At 41.7% G+C, this 16,468-nt stretch overlaps 1 protein-coding gene across 1 annotated transcript in view; it reads right to left on the bottom strand.

Moving 5' to 3' along the window:
- The window catches only part of DUSP10 (dual specificity phosphatase 10), a 34,339-nt gene extending 18,387 nt beyond the window's left edge, over positions 1-15,952 (bottom strand). The window contains exons 1-2 of the mRNA XM_067564917.1: positions 15,832-15,952; positions 13,087-13,935 (exon numbers count right to left, since the gene is read on the bottom strand). Of these exons, the coding sequence (XP_067421018.1) occupies positions 13,087-13,891 (805 nt within the window). The 5' untranslated portion in view covers positions 13,892-13,935; positions 15,832-15,952. The remainder of the gene's footprint in view (positions 1-13,086; positions 13,936-15,831) is intronic.
- Between the last annotated feature and the right edge of the window lie 516 nt (positions 15,953-16,468).

Below are 16,468 nucleotides of genomic sequence, written 5' to 3'. Positions count from 1 at the left end.
TGACTGTCAACTTTGACTGGAGAAAGTGAAATAGCACTTAGAGAAAAAAGTATCTCCATTTGGGGTTTTATTGCTGAATCTCAATTCTATCTAGCCATCACCATATTTACATCTAAAGCAATAATGGCCATTTGCCCTTCAATGCAGCCTTCACATTGACACAGTCAGCAGCTGGCGTGATCATGTGATGGATTACGTGAGCATTAAGGCAATGCAAAAGGGTACTGGCTCAGCACATATAAAGAGGGAAGGGGTAAAGTTTAAAAAAAAAAAAAAAAGGTCACCATTGTAAATCTGGAAGGGTAAGAAATACACACTTCTGCTTACTCTGTAGGTTTTAAAGAAAGCCACTGTTTCCACAACTCATCTGTCCACTTACTCACTTTATGCTGTCAAGGGAATATATTTTCTTAAAGGAAGGACAAACTTTGCCATAAGTGCTATAGGAGATACTGCAACTTGCTTCTTCAGAGGACAAAGATAGCACCCTCTCATCAACAATGCTGTGGCTACCTTTGCAACAATTCCATTAGCCCCACATACAGCTGGGGTGGGACTGAGCCATTGACAACCCATATCAGCAATTCCCTAGTAGCCCATTCATTACTGAAGAACTTAAAAACAAAAACACAAACTAAAAACAAACATACACCTTAAGTAAAGAGTTTCTACCCCTTTTGGTAGTAAAGGAAGCCTTCATAATCTGATTTACTGCAGCATTATCTTACAGAATCAGGAGTCAGCCTGACAATGGCTCAGAGGTGCGACCTGTTCCCCCAAAGCAGTATTAATGCTGGACCCTGATGATGACCATTTTACATCTCAACATTGTTTCCTCCTCCATCACTCCAGAGGACTATTAGTAGGAAGACACAGCTTCTCTCAGTTATGGGTAAAGGTGGAGTACCACCCTTTCTTCCCTACAGCACCATTTTAGTTCTTTCTTCCCAGCATATAGAACTAACGTAATTAGTTTATAGGACAGAGGTATGCAGGGAACTTAATGAAGGAAAGCGAAGTCAAAGAGAAGAGTCTTGTACTGAGTTCTCAGAGGAGGTCGTTCAGCACTTGCCTCTCTTACGAGAGAGGCTTCACTAGGTCCAGCTGTTGTGAAAGTTCTGCCTGCTTGTACTCACACGCCTCCCCATAGTGGCCAGCAGTTTCATGGTGCCAGTGGATATAACTGTTATGGGAGCTCACAGAGGGTGGCAAGACTCACCCTGCCAATCCTATCATGGAGGGTGCTGTACAACCACAATACAAAACATGTATTTGATGGGAAGTCACTGCAGAGACTAGAGCACCCTAGCAATGGGGTTCGCACTGGCTTGTTGCTAAGGAGCTTGGTTGCTCGTTTGTACCAGTTAGGGAAGGGTTTCTCCCCCTGTCACTTTTAGGGCAATAACAATTCCTAGCTGTTTAGAGGAGAATTCCCATGATGCAAGACAGTGCACAGATCAGCCTGCAGCAATCCTAAGAGAACATCCATCTTCCCAGGGTAGGGCCATAGCACAGGGATGGCCACAGGCAGCCTAGGCCAGGCTAGACTTAGGTAGCTCAGGGCGTACTCTAAATTATGCTAAGAGCCACACTGGCTCCAAGCAGCCTGGAACTGAAAGAACACAAAAGGTGTTCTCCCACACTGCTCTGCCCCTCCTCCCCCAGCTGTCAGTTTTCTGCCTGAAACTCTCTCAAAGCATGTGGTATCATTCCTATACATAAAAAAATAGCACCAATCCACCCTGGCACTCATAAATACCAGGTATATGGTGGACAGGATGGTATGCATTCTTCTGACCAGCTCCAGATGGTCAGTAGATGTGCTTTGCCGCTAGATCTACTAGGCCACCCTATGTCACTGAGCAGCTCACAAAGACCAAGGCTGTGGACCCACTTCATAGGAGTTCTGTGTCATCCTAACAGTAGCTAAATAACAGACCCTAAATCTCCATATGCACTGGGAACATTGGGCCCATTTACAACTACGTACAGGAGTCACTATAACAGAATTAGTACACACAGAGAGTGTCTTTAACAGGCTTCCCTATAATATTGAAGGAGCCTGGGAACATTCACTAAAGAATGACTTAACACTGGGCAAATTATTCTCTTCCCCAAACTTGACATCCAAGAGGCCATCAGGTAGCAATAACTAACAAAGCAGCCCTATGTTCCTGTATGGAGCGGTTTTCCACACAATTCCTGGGGAACTTCAGGTAGACTGTAATCATTGCAATCCACTTGATTAGTCATACCTGCTGCTGAAGAAAGAGCTTTTCTGTGGGAATGTGATGCTACTTTTCCTATGAAGCTGGTTCCTTAGGCCTTAATCATAAAGGTGATAAAGGAAGGAGAGAGATGGGAAAGAAAAATGCAAAATAGGAGAAAGACAACTATGACAGAGAAGGCATGATCCCATACACTGCTTTAAGTATGTGTAATGTTATTGAGATAGTAGAAACAGAACCCTGAACTCAAGCCTTGGCAGATAAGTGTGGAAGGAAATGAGTCTACATTATCCAGTGAGTAGAGAATAGGACTGGGAACAAAGAAACCCCAAATTCTAATCTCAGTTCTACCACTGACTCATTGAGTGGTCTTGATCAAGTCGCTTAAATTCAGCCTGGGTGTCAGTTTCTCCATCTGTAAATAGGTCATAATGCCTCAAGTGTGAGGTGAGGAATAATGCTTGTAAAGAACCAAATACCTTACACAGTTCTTATTTTACAATTGCATTTGGAATGTAAATGTGCATGTATATATTCTGCTAGTGATTTGTGATTATGAAAAGCTGAAAATAAATTTAGGGTTAAAATATCAACTATTTTTAGTCTTAAAGTGCCAGTGAATTCTAACAGTTTCAATAGCGTGCATAGGAAACACTTGCAATATCTTAGAGACCAAAACCAAGAGCAACCTATTATTTCAGAGGAGGTAGAAGCAGTTGTGGTCTCAGAACAGGTCAACTGCTGAACAATAGCTTTTGGTGTATAACATTATTGGCCAGTCACTTATATAAGAGCCAGTTTCAGGCTTTAGCATAATAAACTGACTAAACCTTGCATTCAACTAATGTGACAGACACTTGCAAGTTACTCCCAGTCTTTTGGTTTTCTGAATTTCCCAAGGCATTTTTACAAATAATAATTCATGTGCATAATTCTTGCAAGGGCAAGGAGTGACATGTTTCATTTTATTACAGACATCTTTAGAGTCATCTCTTCTCCCTTTCAGTGAATCAAAAGGGGGCTAACTCAAATATTCTAAAGATTTTCAAAAGCTTTACAGTAGTAATATAAATTTGAAACAAACATGATCACTCAAAATTTTATTTCCTTCTTGGATCCCAACCAGTCTACTATTATTAGCACTAACAAAGTGCTTTACAACTTCAAAGTATTCAGTAACAGGGACAGTGGTTACCATTTACCCATGGTTACTGACCAGTGGTAGCTCAGATGTAGTTTTGCTAACTCATTTTGTTGCAAGTTTCACTATATTTGGTGTTTTTCCTTAAGGCCCAGCTCCCAAAGACAGACTGACAACTGTATGGAAAGTTCAGCTTTTATTCTATCCTTCATTGTTGCAGAAAAAAAATATTGGGCCGGGGGGGGGGGGGGGGGGGGGGAGAAAGAGTAGAGAATCACAGCTCATAACAGCCCAACATCTATTACTTATTTAAAAATATCTTATGTTTTGGAGTGGCCTGACTGATTTTCAAAGCTTGAGTTTGGCAATGCTGCAGATGTAGTACTAAAACATTAAAAAATTACTGTTGATAATTCTGGGTCAATTACATTTAATAGTAACCACGATAGGCAAAGTATTAGCTCTGTTTTATAAACTGGGAGTTGAGAGAGAGAGAGAGAGAGAAAAGAAAAAAAAAAAAAAAACCACACAAATTAAAATGACTTGCCCAAGGCCTCCCAGCAAGTCCATTATGTATGTTTAATCACACAGGGATAAAGTTATCATTGCTGTGACTTGGCAGTTATGGCTATTGGCCCAGATAGTGCCCCCATGATCTATGCATAGATATACCCTACACATGCAGATCTCTTATCTTCTCCACAGAAAAGGAAGCCATCTCCACTATGCTATTCTTTCCCCTCCCCTCCCCGAACCATACAGAGGACATTCTATACCCCAACAGGGTAGGAAGATGTTCTCCCTACAGACCAACAGAGATCTAGGGGTGGGATGTTGGAAATCCATGCTTGAATCTTCCCCTTCCAGGCAGATTTTTCCAGGCCCTAAAGGTGAACTTTAATGGGAGCAAAAATAATTCCCAGTACAAAAAAGTTCCAAGATTTAAAACAAAAAAACCCCCAGCTCTAATGATGAAGCATCTTGGGCAAAAAGTATCAATGTGGCAGAGAAGTGCCCCTCGCTGATTGCTCTGGAATGTTCCACTGGCCAAACTGCAAGGATTTGAAAGTTAGCATTGTACACATACACAATGTTTTTAAATGTCAGTACAGTGTTCTAAGCAGAGGTAGGGTGCAACTGGATGATATATGGCCAATCTAGCGGTCTACTTTAAACATACTGGAGGTTTTTAGTTATGTATAGGGTTTTTATTTTCCGGAGGTTGGCGTGGAGGGGTGGGTAGCCTGGCCTGATCCTACAGACAGTTGTGCCCACAATAATTTTGGGATTTTCCACATTCATAGGATCAGGACCTCTGTGCAGTCAGTGAGGCACAGGTCTGTAAGAGATACGAGTTGCATTAAAGCCAAACAGAAATTCAGTGATATTAAAGGAACTGTTCTCTCTCTTTTCTTAGGCACAGAAACAAGGCAGCAAATAAAAGTCACTCCAAGTGCATTTAATCTTATGCTATTTAAGCCAAATGATTTTTGGAGCCTGTAAATACTGCGCCCCACATACATTCTAGAAGATTCTAACAAAATTAAGAGAATGTTACAGTTGCACAGTTCAAGTTGCATGCTCAATCTTAGCTCTGCCCTCTTGCGCATATTTACATAAAAAGGTTGTTATAAAGAGGACAATGATCAGTTGTTCATGTCCACTGAGGGTAGGACAAGAAGTAATGGGCTTAGTTTGTAGCAAGGGAGATTTAGATTAGATATTGCTGGCAGCCGGTGGGGGAGGGAGGGGGAGAGGGAATCCAATTATAAAACATAGTTAAACTCTGGAACAAGTTACCTATGGAATCCCAGTCATTGGTGGTTTTTAAGAACAAATTACATAAATGCCTGTCAGATAATCCAGGTACACTACTATGGCCTCATCATGTGAGTGATGAACTAGATGGCCTTCTGAGGTCCCTTCCAGCCCTAATTTCTATGGTTCTATATGCATAATGACAATTTTTATATTATATGATTACATTTCCTTAAAACACAATGCCATGCATTTTTTCCTACAGCCTGGTAAATTGCAATTTGTAGTGTACCTGAAGGAACTTTCATGGGGTTGTCTGCATAAACAGAGTGGCAGTAGGAAGTGCTACATTTCTGTATCTAAAATTTGTAGCAAAGTTGAATGCTATACTGTATTACTTGAGAAACAGTATGTAATCATGAGAATAAAAACCATTGGACACAGAGAGAGAGAGAGCGCACGCGCGCGCGCCTACTTTGGGTATTTCTTGCTTTTGAGTCCTAAAATATGCACCTTTAACATTCTCTTACTTATTCCATCTACAAACATGTTAAGAAGTCACAACTTAAAGACTGGTGGTTGATCCCTCACAGAACATTTCAGATTTGTTATAAACCCAAGGTAATCTTAAGAACCTTTGATTATTAAGCACAAAAACAATGTCAGCTGCTATGCTGAAGGAACCAGCCCCACCCCCATATGCGTAAACTTAATAGGCATTACGCAGACATACCTGCACTCAGCAGTGTTCAGGTTACCACTTATGCCTAGAACATAACCTACTGTACAAACAAATTACCAAAACAATGCCTAGCTTTGTACATCCACATGACAATTAAACACTAACACTCATGCTGGAAGTCTCAGTGGTGACCACTGAGCCAGCAGGTGAAGAAACTGATCTGCCTTACATTCTTAAGGAAGGTTTCTCCAGCCAGGGTTGCGGTCCATTATTGGGTAACATGTCAAAGCCACAATAGTGCAAGATGCCTTGTTTTCACTGCTTAACAAGAGGCTTGTTTCTTCCTTTACCTCAGGGTAACTAAACACACGTGAACTATCTCCAAGGTTTTAAAACAGAAAAACAGTGACGATAAGGCCCTGGAAGGGATATAGGGCTGCTTTCCTCATGGTAAAGCTGAACAGCCTTATATCCTTTCCAGGGGCTGACTGTGGCAAATTTACCTTGCAGTAAAACTGAAGTGCCCTAACTACCTTGTGTTTTTTACTTCAGAACAGTTCATGCTTTACCCCCAGGTTAAAAAGAACACACCTTTTTTAGCAGTGAAGACAAGGCCAGTGCTGTACCTGGTTCTGTGGTTAAGCAGGTATTGCTGCCAGGGCTGTCAATCCAGTACCTATCAACAGCACTAAACTGTCACTGAAGGGGATCTTAAATATGCAATATTACCAAGAACAATAGAATTTTAGTAGTAGGTACTGAATGTCCCATACCAAGTAGGGTAAAGAGAATGAATGGCAGTATTAGTAATTTAGCTACCTATCACCCAACTCAGTAGTCTTTTGCAGATCCATACACTGCTAATCCCCTTCACCAAATGCCAGCTCTTATCTCATGCTAAACCTGCCATTCACATTGCAGGTTATGTCACACCCAGCCTTACAGAGATGGAGCCAGCCTCCAAAAAGAGATGGTAAATCCAGATTGTTCCTCCACAGTATTGCAGGGATTGTTCTTTTAAACAATTTGCTTTCTAATATTCTTATTGTGGATTCCCAGGTTATACGAACATTGAAAACCTTTGAAAAAGAAAAAAAAATGCAATATTGGAAGAAAAACAGGACTTCTTACACCTACACAGAAGTAGTCTCCTGCTTTCTTCAAGGCTGAGTGTGACATCACCAGCACAGTGCATACTGGGGTATCGCAGAATAGGTACCATTTATTTTGGAGGCAAGAACAGCACTTTATGTAGCTGCAAAGAGAAAGAATAGTTTGCGGCATATGAAAAACTGAAGTGTCCCTTTAATGCTGTTGAAGGGATTGAGAATGTTATATTTTCCAAGAATATTTGTGCCTCAGTTTACCTACATGCAAAATTAGTATAAACCCCATGTACATAATTGGAGTAGAGAGAATGTAGACAAGGTCTTATTCGTCTTGTCAACTCCACGGGAAAAAAGGTGTAGTTTTAACATGTTAGCTAGTACATGTTAAAATCTTAGGGTGAAATCCTGACCCTAGCTGGAGTCAGTGGGAGTTTTGCCATTGATCTCAGGGGGGTCAGATTTTTAATCACACTCGGATTTTCACATATTAGTTAACATTTAAAAATAGACCATAACTACACTAGGGAAAAGGTGCAAGTGACTATAGTGCATTGAGATCCCTGGAAGAAATACATGCTAAGTATTCACACATTCTATTGGCCAATGGGTTTGGTCAGTCACAGAGCAGAAATCTGACCTTTAATTATACCTCTGGAAATTTAGAGTAACTCTGACATCAATGAAATGATGTCATATTTACAACAAAACATAACCATGTTGATTTCTGAAGAGAAAATGACAACCACAGCAACAGAGAAGAAAGGTGATAACTGTATTTCACAGAGAGCTTGGTGTTTTGCATTAGAAGGACTTTAAATAAAAAGTCTACAAATCTCACATTCTTTAGGAATTATTTTAACTTTGTGGTTACCTGGTTAAGCTAGTTAGGAGTCCAGAAATTATTCTTAGATCATGACAATAAGCACAAAGTGTCTTGTTTGCAGGTTTTACACTCATCACTATAACAAGACCTAAAACACTTCATTTATTCCCCCTTGGCATGAACAATGAAAAGATAGTACACCAGAACATAAATAAGGTCCTCACACCAAGAGGAAAATAAAAGGAGTTAGAAGGGATTCTAACTGAGCTTTAGCCACAGTTCTCTGGGTTCATATAACCCAATTGTGCACCATACTGTGAAAAGCTGCACGAATTTCTTTAGAAACAAGCACCCTTCAGCAGGATTGCCAATCCCATGTATTCAAAATCTCAAATCAGAGTCACCTCTTAAAAAAGTGTGATTGGCTGGGGGGTGGGGGAAAATCATAGGATTCCTCCTCATCCCCCCCCCCCCCCAAAAAAAAAATTCCACATAGCTTCTGGTTTCTAAGCCTTTACAGTTCATTCCCCTCCCCCATCCCCAGATTTTTCATGCAAACCCAGACAAACTTTTTTTTTTTTTTTTTTTTTTTAAATTAGAGCAGAAATATTTATGTAATTACATGACTCCAAGATCTGGGGTTTTAAAGGGGAAAAACAAAAACACAAAAAAGCAAACCCCAAGGACTTGAGATAAAATTGAGAGGGTTGGCAATACCGCTTCAATTGTAGATTAGTCACTAATAGGAGAAGTATTTCCCCTGTAAGGCACTGAGGTCCCTTCACACCATAGGTGAAATCCTGGAAGTGCTATTAACTTCAGTGAGGCCAGGATTTCCCCCATGTCTCTCCCTCCCACCGTTTCATGGGCTGATGAGGCTAAGGATCAAGCCATCAGGGCCCCCAGTCTACTTCCATTGAATACAGTGACTATTTTTCCATCACCTTCAAGGAGAGCAGGATTAGGGACACATCACTGATATTTTTCCACCCACTGACTTTGGAGGAGATGGAAACAAAACAAAAAAACCCAGAAAACCAGGAACAGTAACGCAAAGCAAATTGTCTAAGTCACTTAGCAGGAACTGGTGAAAGACATTACAGAACTGATCACAGTATGTGGTACCCTAAGAGGAAAAGATATGACTGTGATATGCAAAGAAATCCAACCACTAGAGAAAGTGCCTTTTAAATTCTGATAGCCACTTAATACAAGCATTTACACTAAAGGGAAGGAAAAAAGGGGAAGTTGGGAGGGAGGTGGGGAGAAAGCTATTTTCCATACTGTATACAACCAAACTAAAACTTTGGATTTGGTCAGGATAAAATAAAAAGTAGTTTAAAGTTTACACAATTTGATGATAATGCCAAAAGTTCATGACTTTTGTAAATATAGAAGTACTTATATTTGTTATTCAAAAAGACATAGCAGCATTTTAAACTTGGCTTTTGAAGTGCTTAAATCAAATGCAAATCTTACCTTAATTATAAAGAAAAAAATTGTACCCCTTAACCAAATGAAGTGGAAAAGAAGAAGTCCAGAGAAGACAGTTGGGAGGGGGAGGAACATTAGAGTGTAAAATCCCTACATAAGACACAAAGGCAAAGACCAATCCTATTCAATACTGCCCAGCTGTGTCTTCTTGTTGCAGCCCCAGTACAACATGTAGTCCTGTTAACATTAAAGATAAGTTATTAATTTCAAGTTAAACCAAGTTGCTTAAGTGTAAATATGACTGGAGAAATTTAAAGTGTCTTTTATCAATAGTTCTGTCTGGTCTTAGAAGATCAGCACAATATTTCCTCACTGTTAAAAAGAAGATTCAGACATCTAGAACAAAATACATCTTGGACCGAGGTCACCAACCAGAAGAACTGTAAATTAAAGCAGTAATTTAATCCCCAAGGCCAAAGGCTCTGAGGTTCTCTGATCAGTTTCTCCTCAATGTGACACTGCTACACTAAAACGGCAACAAGGCTGCTTGGTTGACAGGCAGCACCATACATGGAAAACATGGCACCAGATCAGGGGGACATAAATTTGGACAGCAAGGTTAGCAACCAATGTTTACAAACATAAAACAGAGGATCAGATGGGCCAGCAATAAATTATGACTGGATTGCAGTGAGCAGGAGAAATCTCCTAAAATAAAAAGCAAAGAGGCTTTATATCCTCTCGTCAGTTTTAGTTCAATCCCTAAACACACACACACACACACACACATACACGCACACACACGCTATTGAAGCATGATGGAAAAATCCTATCTGACAACTGGAACTAAACAACAAGCACGTCTACTGCCACTTTCCAAGCATGGAAGTCTAAGTAGAGCCTTATTTACTCTATAATATCCCTAACTCCAAGAGACCCCTATTCAGACCCCATTTCAAATCAGGTGGGGAGAGGGAGAGGGTTTAAAAATGCATGACACCTGTTTAAAATGGGAGACCTCTTGGCCTTCTTCCACTTGATGCACTTTCCCATGCTAATTCCATTCGCTTTATACCTCTGTTAACACATGGTTTTTCTTCCCTTGTCCTCTACCTCAATTTCACCCCAGTTGGCAGAAATAGTTCAGAAAGAACATGTGATAGATGGGGGAGGGGGAGGAATCCAACCTCTTCTATGAAGAGCATCTTCTGAGCCAACCACTAAATGCTTCTCACCAATTTTAAAACGATCTGCTTCAGAACAGGACCAAAGCCATATGTGCTACATGATGTTGCAAGCACTCTATGAGATCTCAGCAAAGCACCAAGCAAGTAACAAATAGAGGAGGCTATAAAAGCCATGTTTCAAGCATGACACCTGTGTGGACTTGCTTGCTACTGTTCCAATTGCCTAATATCTCATGGACACCAAATATCTATACAGATATACCCTCTCTCCCACACCGTGTAACAAGATCCTGGAATTGTCATGATGGGATATCATTTAACCATATCCTTTTTACAAAGAAATATAGAAAAAGATCCCTTTTTATAAAACATTTCTTTGGTGAAAAGGTAAGAGTGTCAAAACTGTGGGGATAAAGGAAAGCTTTGTTCAGACAGAACTATGGCCAGTAGCATTGAATTTAAAAGGATGCCTTACTCTATGATGTGCCTCTCTGTCCCTTTTGCATACACAAGAATCATCATGATGGCCTAATGATTTCAGTGAAAGTCTGTTGGGAAATAGTGCAATTGTCAAAACCAAATCAATGTCACCGTGAGTTGCAGTTAATGCACAAAAAAGCCAAAACATAATTCTAAGGTTTAACAAAATCACAACTCTGAGTGAAGGCTGCCACAAAACCTTTAATTCAGCTACATTTTTAACCCATCTAGTTTCACAGAATCCTCTAGCAACTCTCAGAACAGAGTTTAGCTGCCATAGTCTTTGTGGTAGAATTGCAAAGCTAGAAGAAATGACTTCTGAGGAAAGATGAAGGGAGTTCAGTATGTACTGTTTGGCTAAACAATAGCTACAAGGAGGGGGAAGAACCAGTAGTTCATTAAAACAGTAGTTCTTCTGAAGTGGTCTGCAGGAAAAAACATTTCTGAGCAGAGAAATTATTTTATGGGCCTTCTTGCCAACATTCCAATCCTGTATAGTTTGGATCTCAAAATATTTCACTATCAGCCACCAGAACAGGTTGTGTATAGTATGGTAGTCCACTGACTGATCAGAGAACCACTGTAACAGGAAGTCATCCTGTACTAGTAACTGGGACTAGTTAACCCAATGGCTCTTCCTCTTCCCCTTTATTCCACCCCCTATTGCCCATCTCCAACTTCTACGAGCTAAGTTTTTTATGAAGACTAAAATAGCAAGGATGGCAGGACTGCTCCCCCAAAGGTCAATTTGATTATTTGGGTAGAGTACTGCATCTTCTAGGATCTTTGCCCTGTGCTAGAAGTATTTTTAGTCCAAATGCTTATAGTTGGGAAAATTTAAAATTCAACACAGAAATTAGGAATCTGGCCTGTTTCCTCCCTCTTTTCCCATCTACCTTCACCCCCAGATGGCACTATTCAGTTTAAAAAAAAAAAAAAAAAAAAAATCCTTAACACCAAGCTCTATCAACTCCATATTTTATATACAAAATACATGCTAAAATACATCCTCCCCTCTTTTAATCATAGACTTATAATAAATGGAGAGCTGGAAGGGATGTTGAGAGTCCATCTAGTACAGCCCCCTGTGGGACCAAGTATACCTAGATCATCCCTGACAGGTGTATGTCTAACAATATGGTTTTAAAAACCTCCAATGACAAGGATTCTACAACCTTTCTTGGAAGCCTATTCCAGTGTTTAACTACCCTTATAGGTAGAAAGTTTTTTCTCCAATATCTAACCTAAATCTCCCTTGCTGCAGATTGAGCCCATTACTTCTTGCCCTACCTTCTGTGGATGTGGAAGACAATTGATCACCATCCTTTCTATAAACAGCACTTAAGACATTTGAAGACTTATCAGGCTCTCCCAAGTCCTCTTTTCTCAAGGCTAAACATGCCCATGATCTCCTCATAGATCAGGTTGTCTAAATCTTTTATCATTTTTGTTTCTTTTCTCTTCTGTCTCCAGTTTTCCTACATCTTTCTGGAAGAATGGCACCCAGAACTGGACACAGCATTCCAGCTGAGGTGTCATCAGTGCTGAGTAGAGTGGGACAATTATTTCCCAATTCTTACATACAACACTCCAGTTAATACACTCCAGCCTGTTTTTAACTTTTTTTTTTTTTAAAAAAGCAACTGCATCACTTTGTTGACTCGTTTGTTTTATGATCTACTGTATCCTCCATATCCTTTTCAATAATACTACTGTCTAGCCACTTATTCACCATTTTGTAGCTGTGCATTTAATTGTTCCTTCCTAAGTGTAGTACTTTGCACTAGTCTTTATTGAATTTCATAATGTTGATTTCAGACCAATTCTACAATTTGAAAAGGTTGTTTTGAATTCTAATCCTGCCCTCCAAACTACTTGCAACCTCTCCCAATTTGGTGTGAACTGGGAATGTTATAAGAATGCTCTCCACACCGTTATCCCAGTCATTATTGAAAATATTGACCAGACCCAGGACAGACTCCTGTGGGATCCCACTAGATAAATCCCCCCCAAGTCTGATAGCAAAACATTTATAACTACTCAGAGTATGGTCATTCAGCCATTATGTATCCACCTTACAGTAATTTCATTGAATGTTCCTTTTGCTATTGATGACTCTATACATATAAGATTCCCAAATAGATTTTAAGTATATATCTTTCAACCAAACAAAAGAAACAGGAGGTTTATGGCAACAAGACAAAACAAACCAGCAGATTATTTTGGAGTAGTGGGTAGAAGTACCTTTCAGAACTAGAGGTTCCTTGCCTTCTCGCTTGAGTGACTCCAGCACTATGTGTAGTGGCTGGGAAGGCATTACTCGGCTTGGCTCATTGGTATTCTCATCATAAACTATAATTTCTTTGGAAAAGATCCTCTTGAAGGAGTCCTTGCCTTCCCGGCAGGAGATCAAGTCCAAGACAGTGATCTTGCCCTGCTGGAGCCTTCTCCTGCTGATCTTGTCAGAACAGTTAATGTGAACAGCCCCTTGAATGTGACTCTTATTGTACTCCATGAATGGCCTGCAGTCAATGATAACAGGCCCTTGGTTCTGTTGGTGGCTCTTGTTGCCTTTGGTCATCTTTTTAGCCAGGTCATTAGGATAGATTATTTTTATGCTAGCTAGTTGCTTAGTTGTGCCTGAGGCTGGGCTTCCCACTCCACCTGATGGACTCAATGTGCCCGTGTTCTCATTGTTGTTGACCATTTGGTTAGCAGGGCAGGTGGTAGAGGTTCCTACGTTGGTGGTGCTGCTGGTGCTTGCTTGAGTTTGGGCCTGATTGTCCTTGTCGTAAGTTGCCACAGTGCAGCAACTGGCACTGCTGCATCCACAACTCAGGGAGCGTGCAGAGCCGTTGGATGAGGGCATATACGTGAGATTAGCAGCCTTTAGGGACACAACAGCTGTGCCAAGGAGACTTGTGTGACTCTCACTGGCAGAAGAGGCAGATTCAAGGTAGCTAGAGTCTAAACAAAGGTTGAGATCCTGAGGTCTTACTGGCCTTGAAAGTGCCACTACTACCCTGTCGTCTAAAGGAGATGGAGGCATGAGGAGGCTGAGAATTGGCAAGTCAAGAAGAACTCAAGATCCGTCTGCAAAAGGAAAAATAAAAAGGATCACATGACACATACTGGGCCAGAGATTTCTAAAAGCGGTTTCTGATACTCATCACCAACTAGAAGAGTGATCAGCTCAGAGCAGTTCACAAAGGAACCTTTCCCAACTCTGCAGCAGAAGTTTCAATCCTTAGCCTGCATGCAAAGAGAATGCAGAATATGCAATTGGCCTAGACCATGCAACTATAATGGAGAGAAGACATTCATTTACATGCAGATGCTGATTTACTCTGAAGTCTTAGGGCTGCAAAGCATACAACTGACAAAGATAATAAAAAGGCATGTTCTCCCATTTCTCTGCTCACAGCAAGGGACAACAGAGGAAGATCTGCAACTTTTCTAGCAAGCCAGAATAAAACTAGCCTTGGAATAAATCCTTGAGAAAGCCATTTGAAAACATGAACTCATATCGATAAATAAAGGCATAACAAGAAACAGAAGATGCCAGAGATCATTATGGAATGCAGGCTTGTGCCTTTCAACTGCATCTCCCCTTTTCACATCCTTGTACAATTCTAATAAAAAAATATACAGGCCTGGAAACTCTAGCACCTCAAGCAATCCTAGAGACAGAAGCACCCTCCCCCCAATGAACAGTTTTAGAGACTCGAAAAATAAGGGTCCCTCTCAACCCCACCTCTCCAGGTCAAGATCTGTATAAGCTTTAGTGTCTCATCTACCAAGAGATACCACATAAAATTAAAAATGCTCCCCCCTCCCCCCCAAAAAAAGAAAGAAATGAAAATCCACCAACAACTTTCAGAGCATCTGATGCCACTCTTCAAAATACATTCCCTCAATCTAACAATGAAATAAATCTAACAAACTAAAAGTGACAGAGCACTTCTAATAGCAGTTTACCCCCCCTCCAGCATTATACTGTCCATGTTTACAAAACCCTCCCCCCTTTTCCCCCCCAGGCCAGAGAATACAAGCCCCTCCACCTCCTTCTTTTCTCTAAAAAAAAAAAAATCTCTTGGCAGGATGAATTTGAAAACATCTTCACAGTGGGGAAAATATGTATCATCTATAGATGAAAGTTGGCACTAACATGACAAAAAATGAAATCTCAGGGTAGAAACAGATCAATCTTTACAAAAGGACCCCTGGTAAATTGTCTAGTCTATCCCTCCTCCTCCTCCTCCCCCTTTTTGTAAAAGAGCCCAACAGTCAAACATAACAGAGAATTTAAAAGCAATCTCCTCCAGCTAGTAAAGAAAAACAGCAGCACAATTAAAAATAAAAGCCAACTAATGTTATTTCAAAACATACATAAAATCAGTAAGATTACAAAAACACTTCACAGGATTTGATGCCGGTTAAAGAGGAGTGTTTCCCACTTTAGATACAAGGATATATGCAGTTTTGGAAGATCTGCATTTCTGCAGCAGAGGATCGTATATTTCCAACGAAACCCTGAATTCAGAATAGAGCTAACGCTGCCCTGCTTAGCACCACTAACCCCCCACCCTCTCTTCCCCCAGGACATACAAAAATGAAGTGTGTGTGTCTGGCCTGGTGGGGTGGGGACTGGGGAGATAAAGCCAAAAAAGTAGGAAGAAGGTGCAAGGCGAGCCCTCCGTGTATTCTGGTCTCTCACCCCCGCGATACACACTGCAGCAATCCCAAACAAGCAAAGCCTCTTCCCCCATCCCACCAACACTCACTGGAAATAAGAGAGATCAGAACTACGAGGCAGTACACGCACAAGACTGTTGCCCAAGCTGTCTACACCGCCACTCCAAAAGTAGCATTGCATACAGATGAAGCTATGTCCTTCCCTAACATGATGTACGTTAGAAGTACTGCACCGGTGTGTAACAACATAAACGCTGCCCGCCTCTGTCGTTATAATCAGAGCCTTCCACTTACTTCATAAATAAGTATATCCCTTCAGCATCTGGCGCTTGGCGGTGGCTACGGAGTTACACGTTAAACCCCCATTCACTCGGCTTCATTGATCTCCAGCTGCAACAGAGTTACTTTCTCTTTTGCTACACTGTAAATGTAAGGTTCGAAAGGGGCGGGGCGGGCGGGCACGGACGGCGCCCACGCCCAATGGCGGCTCTCCCCTGTAAGCGAGCGGGCTCCCGGCGCCTGGCTGCCAATGGCTGGAGGCGGCGGGGTGGGCGGAGCCGGGGGGGGCGGGCTTCCCAGCCGCTTGGGGATGGGTTATCCGCCGTAGCTTCGGCCCGCTGTGGTATAACGCGGGAGGGGCGAGGGGTGATGTCATCGGCAGCCAATCAGAGGCTTGGAAGAGCCGGCCCGAGCCGGAGAGCAGCAGCTGCTCCGTATTTACATGTAAACCGACCCCGCCGCGGCATGTGCTTAACCCGTCCGGGCCGGGGCTGAATTGTCCATGGGGCCGGGGCGCCCTCCCGCTTTCCTCGCGCCCCCTTCTCCCTCCTCAGTCCTGGCTTCGCTCTCTTCTCTTCCCCCTCTGCCGGGTCCCCCCCTGCCTCTCTCCCCGCCCCTCCGCACAGCCTCGCCGCCGCCTTCTGTGAATGAA

This window comes from Emydura macquarii, unplaced genomic scaffold (genome assembly GCF_026122565.2).
Source record: "Emydura macquarii macquarii isolate MOO-44397 ecotype Brisbane River unplaced genomic scaffold, CSIRO-AGI_Emac_v2 contig_2676, whole genome shotgun sequence".
Classification (NCBI taxonomy): Eukaryota; Metazoa; Chordata; order Testudines; family Chelidae; genus Emydura; species Emydura macquarii.
This window is presented reverse-complemented; position numbering and strand designations above follow the sequence as displayed.